The sequence below is a fragment of the Paralichthys olivaceus genome, chromosome 8 (genome assembly GCF_024713975.1).
Source record: "Paralichthys olivaceus isolate ysfri-2021 chromosome 8, ASM2471397v2, whole genome shotgun sequence".
Classification (NCBI taxonomy): Eukaryota; Metazoa; Chordata; class Actinopteri; order Pleuronectiformes; family Paralichthyidae; genus Paralichthys; species Paralichthys olivaceus.
Window position 1 is genome coordinate 9041550 of NC_091100.1, and position 13917 is coordinate 9055466.

Here is a 13917-nt window from a genome sequence, read left to right on the forward strand (position 1 = left end):
TCTGCTCAAATCCCTTTATTGAACATCTTCAATGCATTTACTTCCATTCATCACTGACCATGATTGCCAAGTAAATACACAGCTATTTCAGGCAGCTCTGTTTTTTTATTTGATTCCACTGTTGCTCATGGTTTGGGCTTTGCAGACTCCTTTGCCATCGACTTCAAAGGCAGCTCCTTTGTAGGTTGCAACACACTGGCCGTCTGTGCGTAGGTCTGGCTGAACCTGCTCCCACACCTTCTTTTTAGGGTTCAGCTCTTTGTCCGGTTCACCTGCAATCAAGACGTCAGATTGAAGCATTAGAAGAGACTCTGTTTGCTGATCATCCATCACACATGCATGGATCCAGTACTGATGTCTTAAGAACTACTTGCGGCATGTCATTGTCTTGTATCACCTACTGACACATTGTTTTAACACATGGATGCTAAGATCAAAGACTGTGTGTGAGGTGGACATGTCTCCACTTCCAAAATATCCCGGGTATGAACGCTGCCACCTTGCCATCACTTAGAGCCAAAAACACAAAGACCAAAGAGTTTCAATCATGGATTTTTTCATATTAAGCAAACTACAGTCTGCATAATGAGCTGAAACTAATAAACATCCCTAGTTAAAGACCAGCAATTATATGCATGACATTTCAGGCCAATTCAATTTTTTATTTATCCTAGATTAATTGTGAATAGTCTATGTTATAGCATCAGCTTTCTAAAACCGCATTTGTTCTTCGCTGTAATTCAAAACATCTAAACAGAACATCTCAGAATCACACCATGCATCCACAGAAAACAATTAGGGGACATTCTTATTTCACAGAGCCTTTGTTTTTTGATGTTGCTTAACATTTGCACAGATTTAAGCCGGTACTGGCTGGCTTCTGTCTAGTGTCAACTTTTTCCTCTTAACTGAACCATTTCGGGGTATGAGGACAAAAATGTGTTTCATTTCCCAAGCCTGTGATTTCCGCCAGTTTACAACTCAAGAGTGGCAACAATCAGTTTTGATCAGAAGCGTGAAAGAGGTTTTGATGAGCAGCTTGCGCACATTCTTAAGTTCAAGCAGAAGTAGTTTGCGTCATTAGTCTCGGAAATGGAGGCAATTACAACCATATACTACTCACACCAGCAGTAGATTGGCTGTAGCTGAATCCGTACTACAAAGCTCTGGTAGGAGAAAAGAGAGAAACCAGGAAACAAAAAAAACGAAAAGCTTCTCTCGCTCTTATTTTCCATTAGATGGCCCAGGTGTTATGCTGACATGACTTCAACACTGTTGAACATCAAGCGATGCAGTCTTTGCATTCTCTCTTGAAACTCGAGTTGTTTGATTGAGACTCTTCTTAATGTTGCATCCTTAAAAATTCTTCAGGTCTAATAGATCCCTCATGAATCGAACAGCTGGGACATGTGTACAGCAGGAACGAAAGGAATTGGCTGACACAGGTGGGCTGTGGATACTCTGACCACAAATCAACCCTAATCATATTTTCCCTTTTTCAAAGGGAACTCCCAATCTGATTATTGTTCTTGGAAGAATATTGAATACAAAAAAAAAAAACAACCTTCTAGTAGTCAGCTTAGAAAACTTCTTTTCAATCACTGGATTCTTGGTGGTGTAGAGGACGAACCTTGACTTGCTTACAGTGTACATTGCAAGAGAGTAGGGATCTCGCACTATACATTAGTGGAACTTAACAGGGCAATTAGAATACTTATCTCTATGGCTGCCTATAAAAAATGCGGGCTACATTCCCAGCAATGAATGCTGATTAGACTGTAAAATCAGCAGACACAGGTCATTTAGCCACCACAAAACAGAACTGAGGAGTCTTCTAATGAGAGCTTTCAGTGGGGTCCGAGAACGCGTCATGATTGGCGTAGCGTGTTGTTTCTGGCAGCGGGAAGGTTCAACGACACCCTTCATTTCCTAAAGACAGAAGTATTTTGTGGAAACAAGGCTGAGAATTCTCTCAGTGTTCTCAACACAATGCCGACATTCATTCTGTGGTGATGAGGCATTACTCGTGTCTGATTTTGGCATTCGACGTTAATGCTGATGATTAATCTGTTTTAGAGGGTACAGTAATCAGGCTGTACCTGGGAAGCCCTGGAAAGTCACTCTGTCCCCTGGTGCTGCTCCACTTGGAGGATCGAGGATTTCGACCTTGTCTGGCGAGCTGGCGCACATGACCATCGCCTGGGACACCACTCCCCTCATCTTGGCTGGCTTTAGGTTACAAAGCAGGACTGCCATGCGGTTCTGCATCTGCATGGGGGACAGAAGATTAATTATGTTTTTACAGCCCATATGCTTTACACAATAGAGAAAAAAAAACAAATTACAACCAATTTACTAAGTACCCAATTTGGCTGAAAAGAAGAAAAAAAAAAAAAAGAAAAACACGACAACAACATAGACTGTTGGCAGGAGCAATATTTCAGGTGTTCTGCAGACATTTGTCTAAACAGTTATTAAATTATTAGCCTGTCTCAGACTCAGATTACTGAATGGTTCCTTTTGTTTATTGACATTCAAAAGTACAGTCATAAAACTAACTCCTGTTGGTTGACATATACAGATGATGGCTCATATAAATGATACAGTTAACAAGAAAGTGAAAGTGTAACATAAACACACAAAGGGAAGCAATAACTCTTCCTTTTTAACTGTAGAGCACCTTATTAGGTTGGGCTCCTGAATTCCACGGCTGCAACACAAAGTTTCTTATCCTAACTTCCATTATATCTAAGCTTGTACCTGGTCCAGAGGTATGTGCTTGACCAGCCCGCTGACCACTGTTCTGGGTGATGCCTCTCCCACATCAACCTGCTCCACATACAGACTATCAGCATCTGGATGCTTCTGCGCCGTCATTATACGCCCAATACGCAGGTCCAATCGAGACACATCCACCTTGGCGTCCTCTTGGCCTGGAGCTGCCTGCTTTTTCTCAGCTTTCTCCCCGCCTGGAATCAAAGAGTGGAAAATATTTTTACACAAACAGCATGTAATAACAAACACACTGTGCCTTTCGATGTCAAAAAGATCTTAAAAATATAAAACATTTCATACTTCGTGCCTTTACATTTCCTGTTTTTTAGTTGGTCTATAACAATGACAGTTTAATATGACAATTTGGATGGGTGTCGAACGTGAACACAGTAGCCATCCATCACGTATTACGGAAAGGTTTGCTGAAGAGTGGCATCTGTGAGAGTTTTCATGCTATTACACTAAATGTGCATGATATTATAGGAAATGTTTGCTGGAAAGCAGTGGGTATGTTTCAGCCAGCTGATGTCTTTCCAAAGAATATTATAAAAAACAAATTATACTTGAAACAATACTGGGCATCTGTCTGGAATCTGATTTCATTTCCTCCAATAATGAAAACAAAGCTCACCAATGACAGGCCTCAGGGTGGCATGTGTTTCATGTGAGACATGAGTATATAAAAAAAAATGTAAGTAAAAGAAACTTTACATTTCTTCCCAGAAATGCTGCAGCAATACCTGGATTTGAATGACAAAAGCAATATCCACTTTTGACTGAAAGTGATACAGTGGCATAACAGAATAACAGATGCTTCCTCCCAAAGAGATAAAGAGACTCGCCAGGTTTTCTAACACACATTGATTCCAGTGGATCGCACTGGTCAAATGATCACAGTCTTTAATCATTCCTCTGACTCTCCACCAACTCTGAAGAATATAAAATCCTTGCCTTTGATATTCAACATGCTGTGATGGCAGTAAAAATATCACAGCTCCAACAGGGTTCCACATGGTTTGTACTCTTAACAAGTGATGACTGTTTGAATGAGGTGAGAACACGGTTTGATAAAGTAAGACACAAATTAACACATTTAATAGCTTATCAAAAGGAATAAATCTCTCTCAATAACAGCTCTCCAACATCTGGATGCAAGAAATGCCAGACAAAGTAAATTTATCAGGGTCTTAAAGCTGGCTGCTTCCTCTTTTTAAATGATGGACCCACAAACAAATCCAGGGCTAATTATTCCCTGTCTATGCAAGACAGCTCTTCTAATAAGTCCAGATTGCCAAAACAGAACTAAATATCTGTGTAATTTACTTGTGATTAATTGAAATCTTGAGGCAGGAATTTTCTTGTTTTGGACTCGAAAATATTTAATATGCATAAAACTGTTTATGAATACTTAGGTTCTATGACAGGGTCCGAGAATGATGCACATCCACAAAACTTTAAACAATAAATCATTCTCAAACCAGACTAAAAATATTACAGTGATGAGCAGAGATCTTGGACCCATTAAGAAGCGCACATTTTGCACATGTGTTGCCACCGGATATTAGAAATGCATCTAGTAATTCACTAATTATCAAGTCAAAATTGATCTCTCCACTTAACCTAATATAAAATGGTTGGATGTGAAAACTTCAAAAGATGCTCAGAAATATGTCAATGTTTTTCACTGAGACGTTACCTTTTTTCTCTGGCTTCTTCTTTTTACCCTCATCTTTGGGGGGGGGGCTCTGGACAGCAGCAGGCGAGGCAGATGGTACTGGAGCAGAGGTTTTGGGAGGGGTGGGCTTCGAACTGCACTCAACCGTGGGTTCGTCTGATGTCATGGCCACGTCCAGCACTACAGGAAGGAAGTATCAGTTAGTGTGAAGAAAAGCGTTAAATAGTGGATTACAACCAGAGACTCAAGTATGACTGTTATTCTCTGCACTTCGTTTTCCTGATGTCTCGTGAACAAAAGCATGGACAGGCTGTACTGCTGCGAAGTAGAAATTATTTACAATACAAGCGTACAAAGCACACTATGGCTTGGTTGTGCCTTTTCACACACAGAGCTGCTTGTGTCAACATAAAACAGTGAAATGATAGAGGGAGCTTTGTTTACACTCAAGTGGGAGGACCGCTCTCCTGATGCAAACAGTTTTGATGAGAAAATGACAGTGACCAGGATGATGGAAACAAGGAAATTGAGCCATAAAGCAGGGAACAATGTTCTACAATAACGCCCCTGAAAAAAAATAACCCTTCATTTAAGGCGTCTGACGTTTGAGTTCCTACAAAACCTTGTGCCCGTGTCTGACAAACATCGGTCTGCAGGCGCACCACCATCACCATAATGCTTTTAATTCTATGTTAGGACCTGAGACAAGGACCTTTCCGGTTTACCTTGGAATTATAGGCAATAACCTCTAAAACTCTTGACATTCCACTCTTAAGTTTCCTGTCAAGGATTTTTACGTTTTTGCGAATCAAAATTAAACACAGTAATATCACATGATATTAAAAGCGAGTGAAATATCATTTTCATTTAGTATTTACAACATTTCATCTAATCTCCCAAATCTAAACTGGGCTTAACTGGAATCTTTAGATACAATAGATCTAAACAAAAAATAATTTATTTAAAGTGAGTGAGTAAACACAGCGGTGTGTTTTGAGTGATATTTCCCTCAGGAGACGGTGAGGACTCAAGCAGAGGGATTAGAAGAGCTGAGCTTACACTCGTCCCGTTGTCTTTACACTCATGTTGCAAATCAAAACTTCATGAGTTAATTGAAGGTAAACAAAAGAGGAACCAACATTTTTTAATTTTAAAAATTAATTATCTGCACAATCGTTACGATTTAAAGGAGTCACGGTTGGAGTTTAATAATTTTGACTTTATAATGGATTGGAGTTAATTTGATACTGAACTTTAGTTACCTCTGTAATTTTTTCTTGGATGCCGAACGGTTGTTGTTTCATGGAAAGTCTTCGATTGGCAACATTACAGTCACATTGTACGGTTTGTTTTTCTCATCACAAAAGCAAATAAAGTCCAAGTTTAAATGTTTTTCAGTAAGTTTCCCTGTTTTAATGAAGCTATTTTATGTCAACTTTAAAAGAAACCCCCAAAAATAAACATCACAATCAGATACAATACATGGAAAATCTTAGCACTGTATTGGAACACATTCCATCAGTGTTCCAACACGATGAGTTTTTTTTTTTTTGAATAACGTTAAATTTACTTATTCCTTCCAGTCCCTATAGCTGACAGACATGTTGTCCCCATCACTCTCACGGGGATTCTCGAGGCTCTAAAGTTGCTTGTAATGAAAACAAAAAAGATCTGGTTATAATGAGCTGAAGCGAGAATGCGCAAGATGTTATCATTGATAGCACAAACCAAACAGTGCTCTAATGAGCAACGACTGACATCAAATGTTCCTAAGTCGGGCGCACTCATCTTGATATAACTTGATATAAAAGGGATAACGACATCAAGGTCTTTTTAAAACAAACATCATTTGATTTGCTATGGAAGTCCCTGCTGGGAACCAAGCTCAAACATACCCCCTCTCCTCTTCTCTTTTTCCAGCAGCTGTTTTTTCAGCTCCTCGATGTCATTCTTCAGTTTCGCATTCTCCACCATCAGTTTCTTCTCTTCTCTGACACTGGCCTGGACGACTGTAACAGGGAAATTCTTGTTAAAACAGCACAGGGATTCCATTTCAACTTCCCACCAGGCATTTTCATTACTGACCAACATATGTTGCCTGCTTAAATCAATATTGCGAGTGGGCTTAAAAGAGCCATCAATTTGTGAACTAATATAGGTTTTTTTATTTAGAATTTCTTAAATATAATTCATGTTCTCAATTTGTGCAGGTGATAGTATTTAAAGTGGGGAATGATATGGGATAATGGAGACAGATAATCAAGGATATAGCTTTTTTTTTTGTAACAAAAATATGGCCTACGTTTAATGTTTATTACATTCAAGATTACACATGATTAACTTAACAGGATTCTATAAATTCTGTATAATGAATACCTAAAAACTAAATTCATCATTTACGATAAATAGATAAATCAATAGGAAACTAGATAAGGCTGATTTAACCATTTAATATATCGTCAGACTAATTTGTGAACTACAGAAGAGTTTTATATAACTTGTATACTCAGGTTTCATATACTTGTTAGTGGTCACACTGGTATTTCACTTGTATAGCCTGTCTAGACAAAATGAACTAGAAACTTTATGTAAATGGGCTGCATTTATATAGCGCTTTTACAGCACGTCTTTTACTTGCTGACAGAGTTGTTGTGTATGGGTGTTAATTTGCGGTGTGCTCTCGTACTTGTTTTCTCCTTCAGCAGCTGGACTTGCTGTTTGAGGTACTCGATGATCTGGTCTGCCTCGGCTGCTCGCTGCTCCAGCTTCAACAATGGATTGTGACTGGACATGTTGACCAAGGAGCGAGCCAGGAACCTAAAACGCAACAGATATTATCAACCAAACAATCTTGCATGAAAATAAGTAAAAATTAAAGAGTGAGATTACTACATGGAGTAATTTGCATATTCATTGTGATACATATTACTGTGGGGTGATGAATACTGATTAAGTCACTGTATTCCTTGTGATTTTCTATAATTTCCTTGTGTGACACTTCGTAGCAATATAAAACGAGATAGTGTTTTCAAGTACCATGCTGAACATCTACAAAGAGACATGTTTGGAATTACAAGGTTTGCATTCCAGTACAACCTCACCACAAACTACAGCCTTTAAAATGACCACGGAGTAAAGACAACCTCTGTCTGACAGTCTCAACAAAAACCCAACACTGTAATTTGCACTAAGGTGGTATGTGTTGCAGGGCTGTTCTATAGGATTGCATTGCTTTGCACAGGGTTTTTTTTGTGTGACAGTCCATGATATAATGTTGTGTCTCAATCTTAAATACTGTTTATTTCTAAATAAAAAATATGGACTTGTGGATGCCAAAATGCAATTTGTCTGACAAAGCATTGTATTTGCCTCTGACAAGGAGGTTATGTTTTCACCCGTCACTTTGTTTGTCTGTTTGTTGGCAGTAATACTAATGAACTGATATCAATAAAGTTTGGCGAAGGGGTGGGGCATGACCGAAGGAAGACCTAATAAAATGTTGAGATTGACAGGCAGTTCAAGAATTTTTCTTTTTCACTTTCATCAGCATGGCAAGATAGGGCGTTAGCCTTGGTGGAGGTATTTGCCCTCTGAGCACCCTTCTATTTTCACATGTGACATGTAGCCCCAGTTTGTGTTAAACCATGTGTTAATGTTATTTTTCATGACAGTTATTTTGGCTAATGAAGTGACAAAATCTGACCTCTGTCCACAAGGCATGTAGAAAGATAATCAACATTCATAAAAATGGCAGTAAATCTGCAAATCTTGATTCCAAACTTGTCAAATGGAAACGTTTGCTGTAAAATTTTAGTGTCTGAAAAACTCATAAAATCTGTAACAAGTTCCAGGTCACCTTGGTCATTCCAAATTCTGTCCAAATTCCAAGTGGCATTCAGAAAGTTTTGTCCTTTAAATCATATCAGAATCACATTATGTAATAACTTTTGGAAATAAAGTTCAGAAGGGATCAGCCACTCTGAAGCCAGTCGACCAAAATACAGCTGGACACCAGTTTGGGTTTAGGATTTTGTTCCTTTATCTACCGAACTTGGCAAATTACTCTGTCAAAGAAAGATTTTTATAGGCCGAGGCATGGAGAAGAAAACTTCTAACACATATAAGAGGGAGGTGCTGGAAAACAACAGCTGGCCCAAGATGAAAACAAAATGTTGGGGGATGAGGAAATTAGAAACACAAAAGAGCTGGAGTTGATAAAATCGGGATCAAAGCATTGTTTTTCAGAAACTGAATTGATTTAAACAGGACCAGTGGTGGAGTAATAACAACAGCCACAAAAAGGCTGATCTCATTTGGATAACCTCTGAAAATGGGTCCTCGCGCCGGGGTATGGTCTGTACTAATGACATTGAGAGGCCACTGCAGCTTTGGATTTCAGATGGAAATGTGTTGACAATATCAAAAAAAGACATGGGCTGTCAGGCTGTCAATTTAACTGTCTTCACTATATAGGAATTTCAATATATTTGATTCATCCTCTGGTTTGTAAGTGGAACACCACATCTGACTATTTGCATTCAAATCAATCTAGTAAAAAAAAAAGCCATGATGTTTTTGTCCATTTAACGTTGACATAAATTTTAGATTATGTTGCACAGCGACACAGAATCCACATGTAGTTTGAATTAAATTGGTAAATCTGGCACGTTTAACCACCGGTTTCCTCTGAACTGGTGTGGACGTGTCAGCAGACTGAGCAGGAGGTAAGTGTTTCCTTCTTCCATGCTCCATTCCCACAGTAAAAATATACTGGAGGACGATAGTACTATACCTGAACAGGCCATTGTAGAAGAGAGCACAGGTTGCCAGCACCACCTCAAGGCATCCCAAGAACCTACACATTTTTAATTTAAGAGCTGTGCTTTGACCTTTTACAGGATAACACTGAGGCAAGTTCAGTGAGGCCAAAAATATGACCTTTTTATGTAATTGAATTCAATAACAGACGAGTAATGATTTGAATTTGAAGTCAACATTCAGTCAGCGATTTATAAACTAAACACAAATCGGCTACTTGGCCGAATCAGTTAAATTATGATGCATTGCCAAGAGCACAGTAGAAAACATGGACTCTGGACCATGACTCTCCCTCAGTTCTTTATTTAGAATCATTAATCATAACTATATGACAGCGCCCCCTCCCCCCCACAAAATTATGGATTACATTATATAATTTTAAAAAATCTGTCAAATCAAGATCATATTTTGCCAACAGACAAAAATGTCCAATTGTTAAGGGGAAAGAAAATAAACTCATATTACTACTTATTTATTGGGAAAGTCATTGATCGTGGACATTAGTGATAAATAGACAAGTTACAGCAATAATTGTTAATGTAAATAAGATAATTTATGAATCATTTATTCGATTTGTCCAAATTATACAAATCTAAATACCTTTGGCTTCTGGAAAATGTGAGGAATTGAAAGAAATGATCCAATAAATGAAAGTGAACTCATTCACTACTAAACTTAACAATGATCTGGGTTATTGTTTCCTGCAGTTTCAGTCCTTTGTAAATCACAGCAGCTCAAGTAATCGTCTTACTCCACATGTGTAATGTCTGAGTGGATGAACGGATTCGAAACAGAGGAGTGTTGTGGAGACATCATGGCTCAGTGCTGTGAAATGAACGTCGCCTCACGTTGCATCAGATCCATAATAAGTGAGCTAGCGACTCTCGTGTGGCTATCGCCGGTTAGCCGTTAGCTACAGGGTTGGCTAAGCGTCGCTCACGATCAAAAACACAGTTAATTGAAGCAGTGAAATGAAACACATGAGTTATTTTGAAACACTTACATGGACTCTACAGACCCAGCACGTTTCAGGGGCGCGGAGGTGAACAGCTGCTTCGGTCAGAGAGAAGCTACTCCAGGACCCCAGAGAGCAGATCTGTAGACACTCTGGATGTGAGCCCGTCTGCTGAATCGGGTCCTGCGCTGTCTTTCCATATGTTTTATAAATCGATGCCCAGTGCAGGGAGGCAACTACAAACGCCTGTGTGTAATTACACGAATGAATCCAATACGTGGTGCAAACGAGAAAAACAACGATGAAATTATTATTATTTTTGCTGAAGTCTATTTTTGACTGATTCAATTTTAATTCGTTTTTTTTCAAAACGTCTTTCGCGCACCAACATGTCGCGCTAATGTGACGTCGCGTGTCACGCTCACTCAGCTGTTTCCCTTCGCGGAGGCAGGAAGAGATTTCATGAAAGAATACATCTTTCTTAGTGTTCGTATTTCAGGCTCATGCTGCGGACCTGAGTGTGCAGACTTCCTGTTAAAAGTGAGTACATCCTTCATGGGTGATGCACATGAGATCATTTGTAATAAGGCATTTATATCCATCACTCGACCACAGACTCAGGCTGCGATCAACCACTGTGTTTTAACTATGAAGTATTATCGCTAGTTGATGAAATTACTGCACATCTCAACTATGTGATGTGAATGCTCTCTAATTACAGTGATGGTGTTTATCTGACACTAGCTCGAATGGTTGTATTTGATCTCAGACAACTTCAACACATCTGCAAGCTTTAATTATCCCCATGGATAATATGATAATATAATATACACTTTATTTATCCCATGTCAGGAAAATGTGCTTATTACAGCAGTAATAATAAAGACAACAAGTAGACAAGAGACCACGAGGAAGTATAAGACTGTATCTCCCATCCTCAGTGCATCAAGCCAGCGGCAGGATGAGGCCCCTCAAAGATGCTCAGCTGGGGGCCTTCACCTTCTTTGCCTCTGCTCTACCTCATGATGTCTGTGGGAGCAATGGCCTCCCCCTCACCCCCAACTCCATCAAAATCCTGGGACGCTTTCAGATCCTCAAGACCGTCACTCACCCCAGACTGTGCCAGTATGTGGACATCTCCAGAGGGAAACATGGTATGACTTTATGTCTTTTCTAATCATATTGCGTACAACATCCTTCCATGTCATCACTTGTATTAGTTCATTTTCAGTATTGTTCTTGAAGTGTACTTTCACTAAACTTGTCAGAAACATACACTGAGCTTTTATTTATGCAGCCAAGAGAGACCTGACTTTCTCAGCTTTTTGTGTTATAAGATAAGATGGACTTATATTAATCTATTAATTAATTAAGAAGTTGTTTCAAAGTTACAATAATACATATTTTTTTACTAAAATAAGTGAGGTATGAAAATGTAAAGGTTATAGAGGCATAAGAGAGGACCAGTGCCTAAATATTTGTATTGTGAAGCACTTTGGTCAACCAGGTTGTTTTAAATGTGCTATATAAATAAATTGAAAAATATATATATATATAACAATACAAGAAAGAAAAGTTACATAAATATAAGATATATAAAAGTAAATTAAAAATATTACTTAAATAGGAAATGAAAGATAGTATTAGAGATGACAAATTAGCATGTATTTCACATGATAAGTAAAGTAATATTGTACATGATATTAATATAATACTCTGTTTGGAAGGGAAATTGTACATTAAGTAATAAAGGGAATATTGCACATATAGTACTTGATAGTGAAAAAGAGTTATTTGCACATGATGTTGAGCAGTAATATAATAATGTTAATGGTGAAAGGTATTATGGCACATGGTATTTGTAAACAATGTGATATTAAGTATTGGATGATATCTTCAAAAACACACATCCTAGATATCTAGAAATACATTTGCTTATGTAAGTTTCTCCTTCTTGTTCTATAGAACGACTGATTGTTGTTGCTGAACACTATGAAAGCAGTTTAAGTGATTTCCAAAAACAGAGGAAGACTGTCAGGTGAGATTGTCTTTACAAATCCTGTTGAACCTCCTATTGGTGATAAAGGATGTTGTTTATAATGTGAAGGGACATTGCATACATACACTTTGCAATCTACTGGCTGAACTTAGGTTTGCAGTAACGTACTGTATATTAACAGTTTGTGTGTCCAATCCTTAAATAGTTAAAATGTAGATACATTAATATAGTATATCTACTCTGGCCTAGTAACCACCTGACCCTCAAAAAGCTTTGGCACAACACTTGTCTTTGTGTGTTAGCCCAGAGAAGGTGCTGCAGATCGCCTTCGAGGTCCTCGAAGGTCTGGAGTTTATGAACAAACACGGTATGGTGCACAGAGCCCTCAGTGCACACAACGTGCTGATGGACTGCAAGGTACCGTTTCCATCCAATTGAGCTGTTTTACGTTTGTCTGAATGTCTCTGCAAGGAAATAGGGCAATTGCCTAAACACTACACTGTCACTCTAAGATCTTTTCTTTGTAGGGGAATGTCAAGCTGGCAAAGTTTGGCCTTTATCACATGACTGATCATGGAGCCGATGTAGATTTTCCCATTGGGTACGTCTTCTTCTCCTCATTTATCACTGAGAATGGTTCATTACTGCTCCTCTGGAACTCTTCAACTGGTTTGACTGAGCTATGCGAGCTGTCGGTTCAGGGTTAAAGGTTCACTTGTATCTGTTTGATGTTCATCAGAGCATGAAAAAAGGGCAAATGGCCATAACACTGAACCATAGTTGCCCATCATTTTTCATAGAAACCAGATTTTAGGGCATCAAAATAGTTTCCTGGTTCAGGAACTGTAACAGATTGTTGGACTTTTATCCTAATCCAAAAGCCTTTGTGTTCCACCAAGTATCTGTGTAATATCCTTCTGCAAATTGAAAAGAGAGAAGATCGCACATGCCCAATGTTTCCAACACAGGACATCTGGATGGAAAATGTCCTGAATGTAACTGTCAAACAGTTGTGTGGATTGTTTTTATGAATAACTGCACATACTTAAACTAATGCCGGAGATATGAACAGCACAGTGAAGATTACTAGAGGAAACTAGGTATCAGAAATAAGTCTTATTCAGAGGCTTAAAAAGTAATGATCTACTCTGTGATCTCGACCTCAGGTACCCATCATACCTTGCACCAGAGGTGATCGCTCAGGGCTCTTTCCACCCCAGTGACCCTTCTCGTGATGAAGCTCCTCTGCCATCAGGACCAAAGACTGATGTCTGGTCTCTTGGAGTGTTGCTTTTTGAATTGTGTGCAGTAAGACTCATTCATACATTACCTTATTCATACACGACTGTTATGCTGTCAAGTTTGTTTTACTTACATTTCATGCTGTGTGGATCAATTTCACCTCAAAGTCTAATGCTGTGAACCTGTTACAGGGCAGACGACTGCTGCAGAATATTGATATAAGCGAGAGACTAAAATTCATTCTAACCTTGGGTAAGTGGGGGGGCATAATTATTTCAAGTACAGAGCAATATGCTCTTACGCTCAATTAGGCTTATGCTGTGGTGTTGTCACTCTCAGGTTGCATGGATGACATTGTCACTGTCCTTGCCGAGGAACATGGTTGCCTGGATACAATTAAGGTAGGTAAAAATGTATAAGTGGTCTGTCAAAGCTCTTTCCGTAGGGTTTTCT

General features: G+C 38.8%; 2 protein-coding genes across 4 annotated transcripts in view; one reads left to right on the forward strand and one right to left on the reverse strand.

Annotated features, from left to right (window-relative positions):
- On the reverse strand, positions 1–10709 carry aimp1a (aminoacyl tRNA synthetase complex interacting multifunctional protein 1a). Of its 2 annotated transcripts, none has more exons than XM_020101300.2 (7): positions 10272–10709; positions 7137–7267; positions 6346–6459; positions 4472–4630; positions 2761–2969; positions 2100–2268; positions 1–272 (listed from the first exon to the last, which is right to left on the reverse strand). In XM_020101300.2, coding segments are annotated over exons 1-7 (951 nt in total). In that variant the 5' UTR covers positions 10274–10709; the 3' UTR covers positions 1–105. The 2 variants fall into 2 exon arrangements, with proteins under 2 accessions (XP_019956859.1, XP_069386192.1); XM_069530091.1 differs by lacking the exon at positions 10272–10709 and adding an exon at positions 9537–9555.
- Positions 10620–13917, forward strand: part of tbck (TBC1 domain containing kinase) — a 37970-nt gene continuing 34672 nt past the window's right edge. The window contains exons 1-8 of one of the 2 annotated variants that reach the window (XM_069530089.1): positions 10620–10763; positions 11165–11377; positions 12189–12261; positions 12525–12639; positions 12750–12823; positions 13389–13530; positions 13656–13716; positions 13804–13865. In XM_069530089.1, the coding sequence (XP_069386190.1) occupies position 10763; positions 11165–11377; positions 12189–12261; positions 12525–12639; positions 12750–12823; positions 13389–13530; positions 13656–13716; positions 13804–13865 (741 nt within the window). In that variant the 5' untranslated portion in view covers positions 10620–10762. The remainder of the gene's footprint in view (positions 10764–11164; positions 11378–12188; positions 12262–12524; positions 12640–12749; positions 12824–13388; positions 13531–13655; positions 13717–13803; positions 13866–13917) is intronic. The other variant, XM_069530090.1, reaches the window with a different exon arrangement.

Bases quoted from the DNA above. Each gene is read 5' to 3' on its own strand.
- aimp1a (XM_020101300.2), bottom strand. The intron at 4,631-6,345 runs GTATGTTTGAGC...TCCTTCCTGTAG, and splicing joins AAAAGAGAAGAGGAGAGGGG to TGCTGGACGTGGCCATGACA. The intron at 2,970-4,471 runs GTAACGTCTCAG...CTTTGATTCCAG, and splicing joins GAAGAAGCCAGAGAAAAAAG to GCGGGGAGAAAGCTGAGAAA.